Below are 22,906 nucleotides of genomic sequence, written 5' to 3' on the forward strand. Positions count from 1 at the left end.
AGCAAGAGCTTGGTGTAGGCTCGGGTGGTCAGGCAGGGCCGCCAGAGCACCAGGCAGTTTTCAATCTGCTGCCTCTGCTGCGACTGGGAGCAAACAAGTCTGTGCTTACTCACTCTCTTCAAGAGTGGAGTCTTGGTTTCCTACAGCCCACTGGTTAGCCCCACTGGTTTCCAAACCAGCCAGGGGGGCCTGTCTTCCCAGTGCTGGACCCCAGGCTAGGGTATTGATGTGGGCCTCAAACCCCTCACTCTTTAGGGAGGATCCCTGAGCTTGTGACATCCCCGTCCTTTACTGGGTCACCCACCAGGGGCGTGGGTCCAACTAGATCTCTTTTCCTCCCCTCCTACCAGACTCCATGGGGTTCTTTCTTCACAGCCTTGGTTGTAAAAGAGCCGTTCTACTAGTCTTCAGGTCGTTCTCAGAGAGTTGCTCTGCATGTGGTTGTAGTTTTGATCTGTTCATGGGGAGTGGTGAGCTCAGGGTCTTCCTACTCCACCATCTTGATCCCACCTCTCTCCCATGATTGAAATTAAACCAATTAGTTGCTTAATTATTTTGAGAAGAATGATTTAATTTTAGCCAGAATTAATATAGAAAAGGAGTCATTTTTCATTATTATTTGTCCTTTTGGAAACCTTTTCTGATTTCCCCATGCTTCTCCCCAGTGAGAGCACTTCAGAACACCACACTGTATTTGCCTATTTATTTGTCTGTCTCGCTCATGAGATGATAAGCTTCCTAAGAGTAAGGAACAACTTGTTCATCCCAGGACAAGTAACTGGTACATAGTAGGCACCAAACACATACATATTGGGTGAGTGATGCATGTATTTACAACAATTTTTAATGAACTTTCGAAGGGCAGAGAGGTTCTGGAATTCATAATTGTCCTTCCTACCATATCTTTCACGTTGCCCTGAACCTAGAAGACCCTCAAGAAATATTTAATGCATAAATGTATGAATGAATGTTTTATATGGTTCATGGTGAACTGATTATTGGAAAGTTTTGTTATACTTTTGTATTTATCATTGTTATAAGCCCTGGCAGGGCTGTACAACTGAGGTCAGACTCACTTGACTTTGAAGGGTAATGCCACTGCTTACAAGCAAGTTACTGTACTTAATTTTCACAAGCCTCAGTTTTCTCATTGCTTAAATTGAGAAAATAGTGCCTTGTAAAGTTATCAAGGATTAAATGAGGTAAAATAAATAATTGCTTAGTATACTGCCTGGTACATAGTAAATCATAAATAATAGCAAAAAATTGGCTCTTTATAACTAGAAATCTTGATACGTTGTAAAGTCTTTTACTGTTTGCTGCTTTCTTATAAATTTAGCTTTATGTTTCCTTATTTTTTCAGTTGATAAAACGAAAAAAAAAATGTATCGAAATGACCACTAGATGTCAGTATTACTCTGTGTCTCCCAGTAACACTTCAACCTAATTAGGCAGAGAGCAATCTGAATCAAAGAAATATCCAAAGTATAGTTCATAGGTAGTTCCTAATTAAAAAGTGCAAAATGCCATTCCTGTTTCTGACCAAGTCCCAGCCAGTAATGAAGCTGGAGCTGTTACTGCTGCTTGGCTGAATGGAATGCAAATGAGTGGCAGAAATGAATTACTTCAAATGCCACACCCCCTGGGATCATCCTGTACCCCCTCAACCCCCCAGCCCCTGGAGGAACTTTCACCATAGCTCTTACGGACCAGAGTGTCCCAGAAGCATGGAACCCCCTAGAAAATCTTGAATGTACCAGCCCTAACTTGTTCCCCTGTCACTACCCAATGTCACCACCATACCCCACCCTAGGCGTCCCTGCCAACACAACTCCTCAATAGTGGGAGAACTGTGAAAATATCTCCCCAGATTGTACGTTCAAAAGAATGGGGCAGGAGGATGCTTTCATTGTTAAAACAGATCCTGACATCTCTAAATAGAACTCAGAACACACTTTCCGTGGGAAACTTTAAAAAAAAAGGTTACATGTTAGATTTGTGTACCCGGTGCTGTAATTCAGCTTTATATTCATTCAACGTTATTAACATTAAATGTTAGTAAACGTTTCGTTGAGTAACCGTCCCTTATTTGGCAGGAATGAGGTCGGTGCTGAAGACAGAAAGACGACAGGACGGTAGGGTGCGCTCCCGAGTTAGGCGGCTTCTGGGTCTGAGCTCACCTTCACCAGCTGCCAGCTGTGTGACCTTGGGCAAGTTTCTTCATTTCTGTATGACTCGGTTTTCGCATCGGTAAATTGGAGACAGTAATAGTACCTTCCTCCTAGGATTATTGTGAGGATGAACTGAGATAATGTATGTAAAATTCTTAGCATCACGCATGGCACATAGTAAGCATTCTCTGATTACTACTTATGATGTTCTGGTCCTCAAGCAATTTAGTGGAGGAGACAGGTGTAAAGAAGTAATTACAGTGCAGCATGAGATACAAAGTGTTGTGGGAGCATAAAAATGTGGGACTAGAATTGCCCCAGAAACCTAACCTGCATGTATTTTTTTAAAGGGGGCGGTGTGGTCCTCGGATGATGTCACTTAACAGGAAGGACATGGCTTTGTTCTCAGGCACTCATGATTTGGAACCTTTGGTCTGCCATTTACTTGCGAAGTGACCTTGGTCAAGTTGCTTCCCTTTCCTGGTCTCATAGTAATACCTACCCCATAGAGTTATTGTGAGGATTCAATGAAATAAAAATCTATAGAAGTACCTAACCCCAGTGCCCGGGATAGAATATTAGTTCTCTTCTCCTCCTCCTTCTAGATTCCAAAAGAAATGACAACCTTTTGGAGCACACCATTTTCTTAACTTGAGATTCACCTTTTCTTTTGAAGTCCATTTTTATTATTTCTAACTTTAGGTCATATTTCAGTCCAGGACAACAACTCTGGCCCAATAGAGTACTTGGAAAAACCTACCTGCTAGGTACAGAATATTTTATGAGCAGTAAATTAGTTATGTACACATACTGGTGTTACTGAAAATCTTTTGTCTACAAAGTCCTAAATAGCACTGTTAATTTTTACCATATTTGAAAAACAATTTGCTTAGCTAGAATAAATTTTAGCTCCATCCACCTCAATCTAAAATTTAAACACCAAAATAGTAGAATCTGAATTGAGTCTATTGAACTACTAGGAGTCTTGGGTTACTATTGGTGTCATTTTCCAGATCCTAGGAGCGATGAGAGTGGGAGCAAAAACATGCGAGTGCATTTATAGCAAATATATATGGTAACTGGCTTGGTTTAGGTCTAAAAGACTGAGAATTGTCATAGAATAATTGAGTTTTTGATCCAGAAATGACATCTATGCACTCTTATGTCATCTCATGTCTCTCCCTAATTTTCCATGAATCCCACTGCACCACAATGGCATGTGTGTATCATACATACGTATGAGAGATCATCTGGTCCAGTACTCTAATTTTATAATTAAGGAAACACATATGGTTGTCCTTGTTTTTGAGATTCAGAGGTGTCATTATCACACCCACCCCACAAAACAGATGTTTAAGCATATTCGTTAAAGATTTTTATTTCAGATGGACTAATTTACCTTTCAATTGAGCATACTCTGATTCTGAAAGTTGAATTCTTCTAATAAGTGATGGAGATGTTGCCCAAACTTCTGAAAGGCAGCTATTTTGCATAGTTCACATCTGACTCATACATAAAAGAATGAGTGACCTGCTTTGCTTTCAGAAATTCTTCCTCCACCAGGCCAGACATGCCCCACCCCAGGGCCTTTGCTCTTATCATTCCCTTGCCCGGAACTCCCTTGGCCCACATGGTCACAAGGCTCACCTCCTCGTCTCCATCCAGGCTTTACTCACTTAAGACCTCAGTGAGGTCACCCTATCTAAAATTGCAAACCCTAAAAAATACAACAAACTAGTGAATATAACAAAAAAGAAGCAGACCCACAGATACAGAGAACAAGTGAGTGGTTACCAGTGGGGAGAGGGAAGGGGAGGGGCCAGATAGGGGTAGGGGAGTAAGAGGTACAAACTATTATAAGCCACAAGGCTATATTGTACAACACGGGGAGTATAGCCAATATTTTATAATAACTATAAATGAAGTATAACCTTTAAAAATTGTGAATCACTATATTGTACATCTGTAACTTATATTGTACGTCAACTGTACTTCAATTTTTAAAAAGATTAAATAAGAGAATTGCAAACTACCACCCCTCACATACTCTCTCTCTTCTTCCTCTGATCCGTTTTTTCTCCTCAGCACTTATCCCTTCTAACCTACTAAATATTTAACTTATTTGTATTGTTTATTGTAAATGCCACAGGACAGCTTTACGTGTTTTGTTCATGGCTGTATCCCCAACCTCGAACAGAGCTTGCCCATGCTCAAGTAGGCATTCAAGAAAACTGTGATGAATCAATGAAAGCGAGCATGAAAATGACACGTCTTTTCTGTACTTTAAATTATGATTCCCCCCTCCACCCTGCCCAGGCATGTTGGTGTATAGAGCTCACAGAATAATCGAGTCTTGTCAAGAAGCATTCATCTTGCGCCTCTTCCGACAGAAAAACAAACGTGGTTTTATTAAAGCTTTCACAGACAACGCTATTGCCTTTGACACCGGCTTTTGTCATGTGGAGAGAGTGATGAGAAATCTTTTCGTAAGGAAGCTGTATCTGTGGCCAAGGTAAATAGCATTATGTGACCAGTTTCTGCGAGAGAACCTGCCGGAATTTAATTTTGCCCTGTAATGTAAAATTTACTGTCATTGCACTTGATACACGCTAGCCAGGTTCATAACAAGTGCATCCAAATATAAATAAATGGTCACCACATTTGTGATTCTTTTAACAGGAGAGAGAGATTTGATAGTTATTTTTCTGGTAGCCCAGGGCTATCACTTTCTTGTACATTTAGTGAAACCACCCAGGGATCTAGAGGCTCACATACACAACAGCTTTAGGTGAACTGCAGATTTACTGGCTAAGATTCCAACTTCCACTTTGAGGGAAATAAAGCACCAAGATTTTGAAAAATTTATGTAAATTTCTAGGAAAAACATAAGGTATCAATTTTCAAAACATTTTGCAACCTATGCTAATATGTATTTTGGTTATACTGTATGGTATTTGAGAGTAGTTATTGCAGTCTTTTTCCTTTTCTGATTATACCTTACTTCAGGGATTGACACACTTTTCCTGTAAAGGGCCAGAGAGTAAATATTTTAGGCTTTGCAGGCCATGCACCTGTCACAATTATTCAACTCTGCTGTGACAGTGTGAAAGCAGGCATAGACAATACATAAACAGTGGGCGTGGCTGCGTGCCAATAAGACTATTTGTAAAAACAGGCACTGGGTTTAGCGCAGACCATAATTTGCTGATCCCTGCCTTATTTGAGTAATACTTCCATTCATAGAGGTTGAAAGTATTCCTGAAAACACTGTCATTTGGCTTTCCGTTTTGTTTCTTAATTGCAGTTACAAAAAGCTATTAGAGTATTAAACTGAGACCAGAAACACATAGCTCTTGCAACTCTAGAAAAAATTTGAAAAATGTTTGTCTCTTTAGGTTCCATGTAGCAGTAAACTCATTTTTAGAACAGCATAAACCCGAAGTCGTAGAAATTCATGTTTCTATGACACCTGCCATGCTTGCTATACAGACTGCTATTCTGGACATTCTAAATGCATGTCTAAAGGAACTAAAATGCCATAACCCGTCGCTTGAAGTTGAAGATTTATCTTTAGAAAATGCTATTGGAAAACCTTTTGACAAGGTACTCTATTTTCCTTTTTAAGCACCGTTTGTTATGTTGTAATTTTTAAGAATGCAAGTTATTTTAATATTTACAATGTTCTTAATAGGAATTTGCTGTTATTTTTAACTTAAATTGGAGGTGATTTAAAGTAGTTTCTTTGGTTTACTGGAAAGTAATTTGTAGTAGAATACGTTGATTGGCATATAAGCACAAATTTTTGCAGTTATATGGTGATTATCTCTTATTTTAAGTATATGTAAGAGAACGCTGAATAACATTTTGCTCTGAAATGGCACCATTTGGATAGCTGCAGGTAGAAAAGTTTACATAAGATTCCTTCAAAATTTATGATCTCTTATTTGGAATAAAAATAATTTGGATGAGTTTTGATTACTGAGGAATGTGAAACTTGCTCTGTCTTAAAATTACATTCTGAATTGAGAAAATGGTAAGACTTTAGTGCAAGGAATTTTTATCTAACTAATTTTTTCATCATAGATCAATATTAATTCCGATATGTAAATGTCTAAGATTGAATTGTACCTACAGAAAATGCTGACTTTTAAAAAATTCCGGGCAGCTTTTTTTTCATATTTTGATAGAACAAGTTCTTTTCTTTCAAACTCTGAATCAACCTCTTTGTCACTGGAAGTAATGCATATTGATTTTTAAAAAAAGAAAATTTAAGTCCTCATTTTTCTGATTCTGCCAAAGTCATTTTACTATGAAATAATGATACATAAAAGTAATTCCATGTGTTGTGTGCCTCTGTTTTTAAAGTAAAGTTTATTATAATTTAGTGCATTGTATACCAAAAAAAAAAAACTCTGACATTCTTTTGGTAGAATGTATATGTCCCTAGAAAACCAAAATATAACCAGATATGTTTTGCACTAAATTTCTGTTTATCATCACCTGCCCAGTGAAAGTCAAAGTATTGTTTTAGGTGTTCTTTTAGTAACCAAAACAAAATATAGACATAATTTGCACTTGTTAGAAAATTTTAGATGATTTTACAAAAGAAGCATGTAGATGATTTTTACAAAAGATGATATACAAAAGATGATATACAAAAGATGATATACAAAAGAGTTATATGTCCCAGTTTATCTAGGACAGTCCCAGTATCTGCCTGTTATCCTGGAGTAATTATTAATAGTATCATTTCATTTTCACAAGAGTTCCAGTTTGGACAATAGATTATTTGGTCATCCAAATATATATTACTCCTGCTCAGTATTAAACATGTTAGACAAGATGCTATGTAGTAAAACCGCTTCTGAATCATGCTACATTATCCCTTTTAGTTACAGAATCAGCTTGTGAAGGAAACGTGCATATGTATAGCTGTGGATATGTAGATACCTACATAGTATATACATAAAGCTGTTCTGTGTTTTAGGCAACTTCAGGATCTTAAAAAGTATTCAAATTTAGTTAGTTGTTAATTTAACAAATATTTTCCTATACATGAATCACACTTAAAGAAAAAAACTAAATATTTTATTATACCAACAGACTAAGGTCCACTGTTATTTAATTTGATTCCATGTAGTTTCCCTAGTTTATGTGCTCTGCTTCCTCGTGCAGCTGGATCTCACATCTCTATCCACCCAGGATGGGGGTCTCAACCAAACTTGGCAGAAATTGAATGTATCTGAGCTACATGCTTTCATTCTTCATAAAAGCAAATAATTGATCATCTGATGTTTATCAGGCCTTTTTTCTCCTAATAATGTAAATATGGGTAACTATGAATTGACTCTATCTGATCATAAAGATTCTAGTGATGACACTCTGCTCTATATTTGAAAAATTAAACATTATTATTAGAATCTTATGAACTTAAATTTTCTATCCACTTCCTCAGGAGATAATGTTTTATTATTGTGGCAAAATATACATAACAAAGTTTACCATTTTAACCATTTTTATGTATACAAGGGATAATGTTTGTTGAAAGTATAATTTGTATTATAGCTATATTGAACATCTTTTAGCAGTCCTAATTTTTTTCTTGTTTTAGACAATCCGCCATTATCTGGATCCTTTGTGGCACCAGCTTGGAGCCAAGACTAAATCCTTGGTTCAGGATTTGAAGATATTACGAACTTTGCTGCAATATCTTTCTCAGTATGATTGCATCACATTTCTTAATCTTCTGGAATCTCTCAGAGCAACAGAGAAGGCATTTGGTCAGAATTCAGGTGGAAGATAAAAATACTAATATTATCCTAAGAGCTCATTTGAATGAAGTACTGGGTTTTTGGGGGGAATCAGGTGTGGGGAGTGCTATATTCAGCTATATTCAGCTATACTAAGATTTCAAATTACCTCATATGTTCATAGCACAAGGATGTAGGTTTTATTGATAGCTAATGTTTCCACTTACTTCTGTTCTGTATAATAATAAATATTCATATCCATTCCAAGCAATTTTATTTCTAGAAAAGACTGTGTATATCACAGGCAGTCCCCAACTTAGAAATAGGTTGTGTTCTGGAAGTTTAGTTGTTATGAACTTAAAATTAATATTCCCCGAAGAAACAGGAAGGGAATATGGAGTTTCATCAGCTGAAGTGCTGAAGAATGAGAAGAAGACGTTTGTAGGGAAACATACATACGCGGCTGTCCACCGTCTTGTTTTTCTACCAGTCACATCCTTCCCCCACTACTGTGATCTTTCTCACTGTCTGGGTAAACCAGTGTTTTCTAAAGTGTGGTGCAGGGACCCTGGGGCCAAGATTTAATACAAATAATATTTCTTAACTGCTTCACCAGGAATATTCTTGAGTAATAAACTACAAATGCATAGCATTGAGGAACATACTGACTGCTAGTACGCTTTGGTTCCACTGCCTTCATCTGTGCTTGGGCACCAGCAGCGATACCCGCCGATGCTTTTGCACCATCATTGGAAATGTCAACACAGTGGAAAAAAGTCAAATAATGAGTTAGTATTATTATGAGAGTAGTTTTGAGGTCACAGACCCCTTCCCCCCCTAAAAACATCTTGGGGGCCCCCAGGGGTCTATAGGCTGTACTTTGAAAACCACGGTCTAGCCAAACAGTGACAGAGGCCATAACAAGGGAGAAGGTGTGGTTGGGAGACGAATAAGCTGGTGACCGGTTGATAAACAGATCATGTGACCTTCAGAGATTCTCTGAAGTAAACTATAAATTGAAGGCTTTTTTTTTAAACTTTCCTTATTAGGTTGGCTGTTTCTTGACTCCAGCACCTCAATGTTTGTAAATGCTCGAGCAAGGGTTTATCATGTTCCAGATGCCAAAATGAGTAAGAAAGGCAAACTGCCTGAAAAACTGGAGATTAAAGAAGAGCAAGGTATCTTGTATGCTTAAGTTTTCAAACGTGTCTTTTATTTAAGTATTTGGTGTGGAAATGCTTATCAAGTTACTACAGTATAACTTTAAATCTCCTTCGGCTGTGTGAAAAATGTGTGACTGCATGTTAATTATATGTTATATGTAACATATATAATGTATGGTAAATACATTACATTCCAAATAACAAATGCCAAATATCAATCAAGAGTATTCTTGCTAGGACTTCCCTGGTGGTCCAGTGGTAAAGAATCCACCTTCCAATGCAGGGGATGCGGGTTCAGTCCCTGGTCAGGGAACTAAGATTCCCACATGCCGCGGGGCAACTAAGCCTGCATGCCACAACTGAGCTCGCACGCCTCAACTAGTGAGCCTGTGTGCTGCCAACTACAGAGCCCATGCGCTCTGGAGCCCTTGCGCCACAACGAGAGAAGAGAAAACCACCACGCCACAACTAGAGAGAAGCCCGCACACCACAATGAAGAGCCCGCGTGCTGCAACGAAAGATCCCGCACTCTGCAACTAAGACGTAATGCAAAAAAGAGTATTCTTACTACTACGTAGGAATTATAGATTTTTTTTTTTAACTTCGGAATAATTACTATTTGGGGACTTGAAGTCTTAGTGGGACGTTTTAACATCCGTTTTAGCTTTTAGGGGACATAAATACTAGAATGAGGCAAATAATGGATTTTATTTCACACTCATCTAGTAGGCATAATAAATATCGTTGGTTTTTTAAAGCATGGGATAGGGTTAATGTTTACTTTCTGCCTAGTTCAAAGGTCTATTTCAAAACTTAATTAAATACATTAGTGATATGTTTGAGTACTTACAGAAATAAAAGTTTTATTGTTGTCTGCTTATATCCCATGTTCAGGATTGTGAAAATCTTGGGTATTTTAGAAATAATAAATACTGTTATTTTAGAAATAAGAAATACCAAGTCCTTTATTTTGTGTAGCAGTTTATATATAATGTCACAGTTGACAACTAACACATAATCATCTCTTATTAGTGACAACGCATATCACTTTCTCTCAAGGCATTATGGAACCTGTGTTAATGTTGGTTTGAAGTGTCTTCATTTAGACCATAAGGAGACCTTTCTCAAAGAAGCAGATTCTATCTATAGAGTATTATGAAGGAAGCTCAAAGGAGTGGGTTTATGGAATGATGCCTGTGTTATCTGTTGTTTTAAAAGCCTTTGGAATACTTTATGGATAAATATTATCACATAGAATGAGGTTGTCTTTTATTTCTATACAGAAACAAGAAAGGAACTGGTCCTAGAAAGCAACCCAAAATGGGAAGCACTCTCGGAAGTATTGAAAGAAATTGAGGCAGAGAATACGGAGAGTGAAGCCCTTGGTGGTCCAGGTAGGAAAAAAGGAGATGATGATATTTGCGTTCAGAATCTAGCAAATGAGTCTTTTTGATTAGCTCTTTGCAAATAATTTATACTATTATCTTCTTTATCAAATGTAGAAGAGTAAGTGCCACATGAACACTGAAGTCTTAGTGACAAGCGCCTGTCTGTTCATTTGATGTGATTTTCTCCAGGTTGAATCATTGTATATTCATGAAAGCAGGTTGTTTCACTGGTTGGGTTCTCAGGACTTCTATTTAAAGGTGCAACTAATCAACTATTATATATAGAATGGATAAAAACAAGGTCCTACTGTATAGCACAGGGAACTATGTTCAATATCCTGTGATAAACCGTAATGGAAAACAATATAAAAAAGAATGTGTGTGTGTGTGTGTGTGTGTACAACTGAATCACTTTGCTGTACAGCAGAAATTCACACAACATTGTAAATCAACTATACTTAAATTAAAAAAAAAAAAAAGATGCAGCAAAATCTCTACATACATATTTACCAGGCTTTAAATCTGGAATCCTCCAGGAGAAAGCTAATGGGCTTAAGTTTTAGGTTCTTAGCAAGTGTCTTTTCAAAGAAGCCTCAACTGTATTATGGAATGACATTGACCTAGTGCTAAAAAAATTTCAAGTTTTAGGGCTACTCTCTTCAAACACAAGTATACTACTAGTAGACTGAACCTGAACTGTAGACTGAACCTGAATTAAGTTTTAAAAATAAAACCAGATAGAAAATAAAACTAAATTTTAAAAAGTATCTATTGAGGGGAGTATGTGGCACATATACACAGTGGAGTGTCGCTCAGCCACGGGAGGAGACGCAGTTGAGCTGTTTGTGGTGGGTGGACGGCCCTGGGGTCTGTCGTGCGGGTGAAGTGGGTCGGAGGGAGAGGAGCAGGTGCCGTGCGCTGGCGCATGTGTGTGGAACATAGAAAAAAGAAAGAAAAAGGGGCAGTTCTGAGGAAGCTAGGGGCAGGACAGGAGTGGAGACGCAGGCGTGGAGAGTGGACTTGGGGACACGGGGAGGGGGAGGGGTGGGCTGGGACGAGGTGAGAGAGTGGCACTGACATGTATACACACTACCAAGTGTAGGATGGATAGCTGGTGGGAGGTGGCCGCACAGTGCGGGGAATCGGCTCAGTGCTTTGTGACCACCTGGAGGGAGGGGTGGGATGGGGAGGGTGGGGGGGAGGCACAGGAGGGAGGGGATGTGGGGATGTGTGTGTGTGTGTGTGGCTGATTCACTTTACTGTGGAGCAGAAACTGACACACCATTGTGGGGCAATTGTGCTCCAGTGAAGATGTTAAAAAAAAAAAAAAAAATCGGGCTTCCCTGGTGGCGCAGTGGTTGAGAATCTGCCTGCTAATGCAGGGGACACGGGTTCGAGCCCTGGTCTGGGAAGATCCCACATGCCGCGGAGCAATTGGGCCCGTGAGCCACAACTACTGAGCCTGCGCGTCTGGAGCCTGTGCTCCGCAACAAGAGAGGCCGCGATAGTGAGAGGCCCGCGCACCGCGATGAAGAGTGGCCCCCACTTGCCGCAACTAGAGAAAGCCCTCGCACAGAAACGAAGACCCAACACAGCCATAAATAAATAAATAAATAAATATTGAGACTTTGAACCCCTTTAAAGCAATAAAGGCAAGCACATAATCCTTATATGAGTAATTATGCTGTGATATTATCCCAGAACTTATGGTGCTATGATTTTAGACCCAAAGTCATACATGCGCACTTAGAAAAAAAGCATAGAGAATAAAGAAGGGGAAAAAATTACATCTAGCAGCCACTGTTAACATTGGCATATTTCCTTCCTGGTTTTCTTTTGTGTATTTTCTGTTTCACATTGTTAAAGTTATAGTGTAGATATAATTTCTGGATATAGAATTAATGAGCCAAATGATACTGACATTTTTAGAGTTCTCAAGACATATTACCCCATTGATTTATAGAAAGTTTTTATCAATTTTCATTTCTTTTGGAAGTATAAGAGCTTATCTTTTTTCACCCAGCTAGCAATGACTGGCGATTCTGTATATATTTGTGTGTGTATCTACATATATTACATATGTATAACAATTTTATTCATTTGCTCAGAGAAAAATGTTATCTTGTTTCAAATTTTGATGCTTGGGGAGCTCAGTTTTTTCTCAGATGCATTTCTTCTTTTGTGAATTGTCTTAGTTTGCTTTGCTGGTTTAGAGTGTGTCCTCAGTTTGTATCAGCTTTTTATATATTAAAGATATTAACATTTATCATAGTTGCATAAAGTTGATTTTTTGTGTTTAGTCTTCTTTTTTTTTTTTTGGCAAGAAATGGATTTATTTAGAGATGCACATTCCATAGACAAAATGTGGTCCATCTCAAAAGGCTTGGGAGCAGCCTGTCTTTAGCTTTTTTAATGCAGTTTTTTATTCTCATAGAGTCAGTCAATTGATTGATCAATTGATATCTTCTCACAGATATCAGTCTTTTCTGAGGTTTCTTCCATTGCTTGTAAGCCTGGAAAATCATCCTCATATGGGGAGATGGAGAATAGTCATCTTTTTTTTCATGATGTATCATTTAACATTTGACTGTATAATCCATTTGGAATTTATTTTGGTATTTCCAGATCCTCTGGAAAATTATTAGTTAAAAAGAGCTTCTTTAAAGCCTCCATTATACCACAGCTATACTTCCGTAAGACACTAAATATTTCTGGCTTCACCTTTACCCAGAAGATTTAAGTAATCCTGCCAGAGAGGTGAAAGCCTTTGATAAGCATCCGAGACCCTTTTTAAACAACTTGTGAAGTATCTTTAGCGCCAAGTGGTGAGCTGTGTCTCTGTGGGGGAAGGGACGAGGGGGTGCGTGGGGTAGGGCGACAAGTGAGGTAATCAGGACATAACGCTGTTTCTAATTTTAGGACACGTTCTCATTTGCGCAAGTGATGACAGGACCTGTTCCCAGCTGCGAGAGTACATCGCTGTCGGAGCAGAGACCTTCTTGTTGAGGCTCTACAGGAAAACCTTTGAGAAGGACAGCAAAGCCGAAGACGTGTGGATGAGGTTTAGGAAGGAGGATGGCTCAAAGAGAATTATGAAATCCAACAAAAGGCCCAAAGGCCTCCGAAACAAAGACAGGGCTTCTGCCAAAGAGAGGGCTCTCAAAAAGAAGAAACCAAGGCTGACTTTAACTCAGATGATGGAACAATCTGAAGAACTTGAGGAGGAGGGGGCTGTCGAGGAGGGCTGTCCGAGAGACCTAAGCAGTAGCCCTGAAAGCTGCTTAGAAGAAATTAAGCACGAGGAGTTTGACTTAAACGTGTCCTCTGATGCCGCGTACGGAATCATGAAAGACCCCCTCACCATTATCCACCCACTCCTGGGCTGCAGCGACCCCTACGCTCTGACACGGGTGCTCCACGAGGTGGAGCCAAGATACGTGGTCCTGTACGACGCAGAGCTGACCTTCGTGCGTCAGCTTGAAATTTACAGGGCAAGTCGGCCCGGGAAACCCCTGAGGCAAGTTGTAAGGAATATGAACTTCGATCTCATGGGCTTCAATTTCACAGTTCTTTAGGATTTAGCACAGATAGACCAGTTGCCCATGGGCTTTCTTATCTTTAACGTTACATTGTTATGATGTTGGTTGAGTTTATGAAACCTTACTTGGCATTCTGATCAGTCTGGGAAGTACCAGTCTGGAAAGTACGCATGGGAAGGAGGTCGAATGTTGTAGTGGATCCAGGAATCTTAGGGAATGACCCCCTTCTTGTTACTTGCTCTTCTGCTGTTCTGTGCCATATTCTTTATGCATCGGTTGTAGCCTATAGGGCACCATCTCTGAACAAGCCTAGGAAATTTACAATATCCTAACTTCTACCAAATGTTAATGTAATTATGACTCAGCTAAATTTCATAATTCTAAAACATCTTTCTTGTAAATCTGAAAAAGTGACTCTAAGTTACAGCCACATAAAACTAAAGTATTTGGGGAATTATTGTACCACGTTTTCTTGAGTTTCAAGAAATATCAGATGAGAAAATGATGCCTCCCAAAGAATATAGTGTTCTGGCTCTCCAATTATCTGAGGGAAATAAACGGCAAAGTTAATGTCCTGAACTCAGCCTGAACCAAAAGCAGAGCCAAAAGAAACCTTTCTAGCCAGTTTAACGAATGCAACCTTTCAGAGTAGAGGTGAACAGAGGAGGTGGACCAGAAATAACGCAGGATGAAGAGATGAGACAAAGCTGGTGAAATAATTATAGGCTGATAAATTTTTCCTGCTTTGCTGTTGATCAACATTGGAGATAGCTTGTGTGCACAAAAGTTCTCTGTTGCCTGAATATGGAATAGTGTGATATTTAGAAACAAAAGGTCAGAACCAGAAGGGACCTCAGAGTTCAACCACTTGATCCATCAATGGGAAACTGAGGCCCAGAAATGGTGAATGACTTGCCCTTGGCCACATGATACATTCGTGGAAGAGCTCAGGTCTCGGGACTCATTGGCCAATGGTTTTTTCCCTGCCCGCACTTCAAAGAAATATAAACTAGGAAAATGAAGACCAAAAGAAAAATCGAGGGCTAAAAAGGGAAAATGTCTCTGATAGAAGGTGAAGAAAAGGGGCAGAGGAGGTGCTTCATTCAGCTTCTTAGCAACCAACAAGATAGGGAAGCTGGCTTTTTCTAAAAGAATATGTCAAATTATTTCTTGAGGAGCTTGATATAATCCATGTCTTCTCTGTCTGTGTGTTTATATAAAATGTGTGATGACTCGGTTCTGTTAAGACATGAATAAAAAGGAACTGAGAAATTACTTGTGAAGATAAAGGTCATATAGATTTCATTTGTTTATTTTTCACTAACATGAACTTTCATAAGCTGGCCTTTATAACCACCATCCAACTTTTTAAACGATTGTTTGGCAGAGATGCAAAGAAAAAAATTGAAAAAAGAGAAGCCGCTAAGATTGTGTTTTCTGATTTGTTTATAGTTATGAGGAAAGAATTAGTCTATCCCTCTTTGTTATATTTCAGTGTTTACCTAAACTCTGTTCCTCCTTTTGATGAAAGAAGAAGAAAAAAATAACCCATGTGGTAATGAGACCTTTAACAGGTGGGGTTTAGGCTGCTTAATTTTAGTAAGTGTGTGATTAATGGAACCTTTTCTTCTCAGTCAAATATTTATTATTTGAACACTCTAGGTTGCTGATTTCAAATGCCATGCTCTTCCTTCCAGGGATTAAAAATTATGTGTTTGCAGCCTAAAAGAGTTCTGTGTTAACTTGCAGGGTTTACTTTCTTATATACGGAGGTTCAACCGAGGAACAACGCTATCTCACTGCTTTGCGGAAAGAAAAGGAAGCTTTTGAAAAACTCATAAGGTAAATACTTAGAAGATCAGTATGAAGGAATCAAAGGCCTTTGAAGATCCAGAGGCTTCTCTGAGTGGGGGAATATCTACTAGCCCTCAGGAAAGATGGAGAGAGGAAGCTGCTGGGGAGGGTCACATCAAGATACACCTGTAGTCTGATTCACTCCAGGGTTTATATACATCAACACACATTTCCTTTTCTCTTCCCCTGCTTCTCCACCATCTCCAGTTGCTTTTCAGGGGTTTAATAGAATATTAGAAATGTGAAGAAAACTGCTTTTATGTTTATAAAGAAATATAACATAAAACACCAGCAATAGAACTGAAACACTCTCTCCCCCTCCCCCATGTACAAGATTTCTCCCTTCCCTTGGAATCATGATTTTTTTTTTTCCCTTGTAAAATTTCCATTGTCCATGGGTGGGTGACTGCTTTACTGTTTACTGGGAAATATTTTTATGACCTGGTCAGTTCAGATCAATAGAATCACTCTGGGAAAATATTTTTTTAAAGGTGTGACATTGGTCTGAACAGATGTGTGTTTTTTGAGAATGAGTAGCCTTTAATGTTCCAAATCCAAATAGAAAAAGCTTTTGGTTTAATGTAAGGAAAATGTTTCTAATTGAGATATTCACAAACTACATGGCTACCTCTTACTCCTGCAAGCATTTGAGAAATCGAATAGCCTCCCCCAAGGGATGTCATCAAGGAAATGGCAGCTTGGTGAGAGAAGATGGATCAGATGCTCTCTAAGGAGCCCCAGAAGCCAGGGCAGGGGCTGGACAGGGCATCCTTGATCTGAGCCAGAGAAAAGGCTAGGCCGGAGGAGACCATGGCCTGACCTGGCAGTGACTGGGCCAGACCAGTCTTTCAAGCCTCAGACATTGGCAACATATCAGTGACAGCGAGAGGGCAGAAATCATTTTTAGTGGCAGTTAGCCAGCCAGGACCTAGACAGAATTTCAGAATGGACAGCCCTCCTTCAACACTGGCTGTGGGCTCTCAGTATACGCTTAAAATATGCAGATACCCCAGTTCATCCAGGGCATGCGTTCCCAGAAACAGGAGTGCTTATTGAATCAGTGTCATTGAGTCCCTTTGAAGAAACTCAGCACGGTTCGTGGGCAGTTCCCTTCCCTTCCTATCCTCTGTGATTGTGGCATGCCTTAGCCATGGATTCTTACAGCTATTGGTCCTACAATTATTGGTCAGTCCTTTCAGCTTATGAAAATATGTATATTTTTATTTTCAATTTTGATTGAAGCATAGTTGATTTACAATGTTGTGTTAATTTCTGCTGTACACAAAGTGATTCAGTTATACATATATGTACATTCTTTTTCATATTCTTTTCCATTATGGTTTATCACAGGATATTGAATATAGTTCCCTGTGCTATACAGTAGGACTTTGTTGTTTATCCATCCTATATATATACTAGTTTGCATCTGCTAATCCCAAATTCCCCAAACTTCCCTCCCCTAGCCCCCTCCCCTTTGTGAAGTCTGTTCTCTTGTCTGCGAATCTGTTTGCATTTCATAGATATGTATTTTCTATTAATGTGCTCTGTGGGATAGTTTATATGTGTGTACATATGCTTTTTGAAAAAGTATTCCGGAAAGTGTTGTAACAAACCAGGTATCATGCAGACTACCTCTTCTTGTCTAGAGCCTTTAGCGCCTCTCTGTGTCTCCTAGACCTTCATCTCCCAAGACTCAAACAGTCAACAGATATTTTTTGAGCATCTATTATGAGCCAACCCCTGTGCTAATGTTAAAGTGCTGGAGTCACAGTGGTGCAGAAAAAGGCTCTGTCCTGCCTCCCAGAGCTTATCCCCTAGTGGAAAAGACAAACATTGAATGATTATGAATAATATCATAAATAGACATGGGCAGAGGGCGGCGGGCTGCAAAGGTAAAAGAAAAGGGTATCCTACGAGAGTCTGTCAAAGAGATCTGACCCAGTGTGGGATGTCAGGGACGGCGTCACTGAAGGAGTGACCTTTAAGCTGACCCGTGGAGCATGTGTGCTGGTTGCTAAGTGGACAAGGTAGGCCGGGGTTTCTGTTGAACGAGGGTGTGTGTGAAAGCTCAGAGGTGCGCAAGGCCTGTTAAGGATTTAGAACTTGACTCTGTAGCCAGTAAGACGGCACTGAAGAGTTCTAATTAGGAAAGTGACATAGAGTATTTTTTAAAGGCTCTCTCTGGCATCAAACTGAGGAATGGATGGAGCAGGGAAGGAGTCAGGAAAGCTGTTGCAATTGTCTGATAAGAACCGGTGGCAGCCAGGATTAGGTTGATGGAGGGAAGGGGACAGATTTAAGAGACATCGAGGAAATGGCATCAAAGAATTGGTGCTGCTGGATGTGGGCCAGTACCTCCTAATTGCTCCTTCACTCTTTTTAAAATATCCTTTGCCTAAGGCTTCTCTGATTAAAGTAACTGTCTCTAAATCACAAATGAGCCCATGGAGCTAAAATATTCAGATTAGGTTGTTGATGTTCATGTTGAGGGTCCCCAAGACCACCCTCAGGCTCAGTGATTCACCAGAAGGACCCACAGGAGTCAGAAAAACTGGTATTCTCACAGTTATGGTTTATTACAGGGAAAAGGACACAGAGTAAAATCAGCAAAGGGAAAGAACACACGGGGCCAAGTCCAGGAAAATCCAGCATAAGCTGCCAAGTGTCCTCTGCCCGTGAAGTCGCAGGAACGTGCTTAATTCTCCCAGTGGCAGCGTGTGACAGCACACGCTCAGTGTCGTCCACGGGAAAGCTTACCCAAGACTTGGGATCCAGCGTTTTTATTGGGAGTCAGTCATATAGACATAGTACTCAAGTGACAGACTCCAGCTCCCTGGAGCAAAAACAGGTATTCACTAGAAATCACACTGTTGGCGTAAACCATCTGATCACACTGGTGCCGTGTGGTCCCAGGCATATAAAAACCCTCTTATCAGGCGTTGTATTCCAAGAGCTCAGACCTCAACTCCCAGAAGCTGGCCAAGGGCTTCTGGGAAGACAAGCTGAGGAGACAGGCCTTTCTTGGGAATGTGCAGGGGTTGAGCAGCCCAGGCCTGCTCCCTTAACCCTTTCCTGCACAGTGTTGTAGCCAAGGGGGGCCTGGTAGGCTCTGAGTAGGTGAGTTTTATGCTCCAGGCCTCCTTCCCGTGACTGCCTCTTCTCCAGTGCATCAGAACCTGGCCTAGAAAAAGAGTGGATTGTAGCCAGGTATCGGGGACCACATGCCATTCCCGGCTTATACAAGTGATTTTACACTCGAAGGGCTCAGTGTCAAGGCTCGGGTAAGCCTGACACATACTGGAAACTTCACTCAGCAGAACCGGGGGTACGGACTTTCTCCTATGTTTCAGTCTCTACGGTAATTTCCATACCAGGTTTTGATGTCATTTTATCTATGGTCTGGCATAATTTTATAAACTCTCAGTGGTGATTGTCTACTTATTATGTTAGATCTTCCCATATTACACAGATAGTTATGCCGTTCAGGATCTTAAGATATTTACTTTCCCAGAAAACTTGGGGAATTTGAGAAGTGTTTGTTTTGAAAAGCAAAATATATGTGAGGTGCATGGCTGAAAGAGCATTTGCACTAAGCCTGGACTTAGAGAAAAATTTAATGTGAGACCGAGGGAATGTGCTTTTGCCAGGACCTCCATGAGTGATGTTGTAAGAACAAAAGCAATGCTACTATTTAAAATAACCAGAGAGGAATGAATCAGGCGAACTGGCAGTGAAAGGACTGTGTGACTGGACCAGAGATCAGTAGGTTACAGATGTCAAGTAAAGAGAAAGAAGGTTACGCTTGTAAGTATTGCTAATAAAATGCTCCCTGCGTCCAAAAATTCGTAATAACATTCTGAGTATACATAGTTTTGGAGAGGTCACCACTTTTCAAAGAAAAAGGTTATTAGCTTATTTGAAATTTTACAGTTAGAAAATATGATCACAAAATGGGTTAGCGTGAGGGCTTGACTAAACGCCCATTTGAAGAGACTTTAGTCCAGTGTCTCCTCCCTGTGTTGTCACGTTGTACAAGCTCTTCAAATATCACTGAAGATGTTAAGGCAAAATTAAGAAACCAAAGTACTTTAAGTGGAAATAGGGACCTGAATTGTTTAATTATTATTTTGTGTCTATCACATAGAGTAACTTGAAAAATTATGCAAATGTAGAAAGCAAGAGACTGAATGTAAGTCTGGCAAATTTCTGTTAAACTAATTTGAGTTACTGATTAGGAAGACTTACTATTTTCTTCACAACCCTGGTTTCATTTCAGGAGTATATTTTTTTCTCAGATTCAATTTGCAGTTATAATATTTCATAGCAAACTAGCTGTTTTTTAACAGTATTAACTGAAACAGTTGTGGAATCATTTGAAAGAAAATCTGTTTTTTAGCATATCGTGGATAATTAGGGGATGAGGTTGCTACATTGTAAGAAAAGTATGGTTATAATAACAGCTGACATTTGTATAGTGCTTCCTGTGTGCCAGGCACTCTCCTGAGTGCCTTACGTATATTATGTGATCCTTGTAACAGTCTCTTTGAGGTTAGATTTTAGTATCATCCGCACTTTACAGACGAAATTGAGGGACAGAGCCATTAAACAACCTGCCTAAAGTCACACAGCCGGTAAGTGGTTTCAGATTCACGAAACATGGGTCCAGAGTCTGCATTCTAACTCACTGTGCTCTACAGCCACAATTACAAATTAATCAGGAAATGAGGATGCCCTCACGTGTGATAGCTTAGCGAGTAAGGTAAGTGGAGATAAAGAAGAAAAAAAATCCCCCATGTTGATCCCAAATATAAAAGGAAAAGAAATTTAAGAGCAGTAAGTTTTTTGAACGGTTTGCCCCTTGCCCCCAGCTGGAGTCTAATAGGTTTAACGGGGCCGTAATGAATGGCTGCCAGAGCCATTGTCACTGCAAAGAATCCTTCATCAGCAACACTTGACACCGGTACTGAGAATGACGAGGGAGCACGGAACTGGAACTATTGCCTGCCTCCTTGCGATCTATTCATAAAATGTTATACTGGTAATAACTTTGCATTTGTATATTGTTTCAAATAGTAAAGAATTTAAACTTGGAGTTTCTGTTCTCTGGTGGAATCTCTTCATGGTACCCTGCCCTAAAACATCACGTATCCAGAGTGGTTGGGGAATTGCTCCATCTGATTTTATTTCCTTTCATTGGAAAACCCTTTTTGTTTGAGCCCTTGTTGAAATCATTAGTTGCTGATGAAGATTCCTCTTGTTTCACCTTCCCCGGCCTCTTTCATTGCAGTCAGTCAGTTCCACGGTTTTCACGTTGCCGTGAAACTCAGTTGCAAGCCCAGCGAGGGCAGAGACCCAGCCTTATACATCTTTTCTGTCAGCCTGGCACAGAGGAACACACAGTGCTTGCTCTTTCCTGAACTGATTATAACATCCTTTACGGGTTTTGAAAAATAAGACTATGGCAAACCTGGCCTACTCTTCCTGTGGTTATTGAGGATCTTGCCATGATTCTGGTTCCAGATTACAAATCTGAGTTAGGATTGTACAGGCTTGTCAATCTACCGGGTTTAAGATACTGAGCTTCCTTGAAGACAGGAATTATCGGGTAACCATATTTGTATCCAAAATACCTCGCACAACATGTGGGAGCCCTCTGTAAATGTTTTAAGTAAACGCACAAGTGAGTGAATTGATGCTGCTCTACTGCATAACCTGAGATGCTGATTTTTTTGTTTAAATCTTTTGTTGGAAATTTGCTTTCTAATATTAATCTTGATTTTCCTTTAAAACCGAGGGTGTTTAATGGGGCCTCCCACCTGGAGTTTTTTAAATCAAAGCTTAACCATGTATTGTTTTCATTTCTTTAATCATTGATTTTTTATTATTATTTATTTAATTTTTTTTTGGCTGCATTGGGTCTTCGTTGCTGTGCATGGGCTTTCTCTAGTTGTGGTGAGCGGGAGCTACTCTTTGTTGCGGTGCGCGGGCTTCTCATTGAGGTGGCTTCTCTTGTGGAGCACGGGCTCTAGGCGCGTGGGCTTCAGTAGTTGTGGCACATGGGCTCAGTAGTTGTGGCTCACAGGCTCTAGAGCGCAGGCTCAGTAGTTGTGATGCACAGGCTTAGTTGCTCTGCGGCATGTGGGATCTTCCTGCACCAGGGCTCAAACCCGTGTCCTCTGCATTGGCAGGCAGATTCTTAACCACTGCACCACCAGGGAAGTCCCTAATCATTGATTTTTAACGATCCTATTTATGATTAGTCTGAAAATATTGGGATATAAATTATCTGAATCCTTTTCAATGTTCAGTAACACATTTAGCACATTTTTATAAAAAGTCTCAATAATCTCTCTGTGGCATTTTTCACATGCTTCTTTCATGCCGCAAAGTGTTTAGAGGACATACAGAATAGAAAATAAATAACAGTATTTTTTAACTCTGGAAGATGAGCAGGAGTACCCAACCAAGAAACTCTTTCTGCTTCCTTTACACATCACTTGACTGTGCATATTTACTTCTAATGTTTCCTGTATTCTCTTTTACCACTACAGTTATGTGGATCATTTTGTGTATTATAATTAACAAAAGATTAAAATCTGGAATTTTAAAATTAGCTCAAAAATGTTGAAGATGTTTTTCTCCCACCCCCAGGGAAAAGGCTAGCATGGTTGTCCCCGAAGAAAGAGAAGGAAGAGACGAAACGAACCTCGACCTCGTAAGAGGCTGTGTATCTGCAGGTGCTCCCACCGACACACGCAAAGCCGGTGAGTCCTGCCCTTTGCCGAACACTCCTGCTGCCTGTGCAGGAGGCTGTGAGATTCCAGAGTTTCTCTGCAGAAGCTTGGTTTTTCTCAGTAAGCTCTTAAACGTGCGTGTCTGCTCCCATACCCTGGTCTCAGCTGGCCGTTTACTAGCCACGTGTCCTTCCTGGATCTCGGGCTCCTCACCTGTAAGATAAGTGGGGTTGTGATCTACGCATCGGCATTGGAAATCAGTCATGCTCGCGCACTGGTTGAGATTCAGAGTGTACTTTTGCCAAGA

At 40.0% G+C, this 22,906-nt stretch overlaps 1 protein-coding gene across 1 annotated transcript in view; it reads left to right on the top strand.

Annotated features, from left to right (window-relative positions):
* Positions 1-22,906, top strand: part of ERCC4 (ERCC excision repair 4, endonuclease catalytic subunit) — a 33,154-nt gene that overhangs the window by 5,834 nt on the left and 4,414 nt on the right. The window contains exons 3-10 of the mRNA XM_068565769.1: positions 4,488-4,683; positions 5,567-5,774; positions 7,783-7,963; positions 8,971-9,099; positions 10,368-10,478; positions 13,392-13,989; positions 15,761-15,853; positions 22,517-22,629. Of these exons, the coding sequence (XP_068421870.1) occupies positions 4,488-4,683; positions 5,567-5,774; positions 7,783-7,963; positions 8,971-9,099; positions 10,368-10,478; positions 13,392-13,989; positions 15,761-15,853; positions 22,517-22,629 (1,629 nt within the window). The remainder of the gene's footprint in view (positions 1-4,487; positions 4,684-5,566; positions 5,775-7,782; positions 7,964-8,970; positions 9,100-10,367; positions 10,479-13,391; positions 13,990-15,760; positions 15,854-22,516; positions 22,630-22,906) is intronic.

Source organism: Eschrichtius robustus, chromosome 16 (assembly GCF_028021215.1).
Source record: "Eschrichtius robustus isolate mEscRob2 chromosome 16, mEscRob2.pri, whole genome shotgun sequence".
NCBI classification, from domain to species: Eukaryota; Metazoa; Chordata; class Mammalia; order Artiodactyla; family Eschrichtiidae; genus Eschrichtius; species Eschrichtius robustus.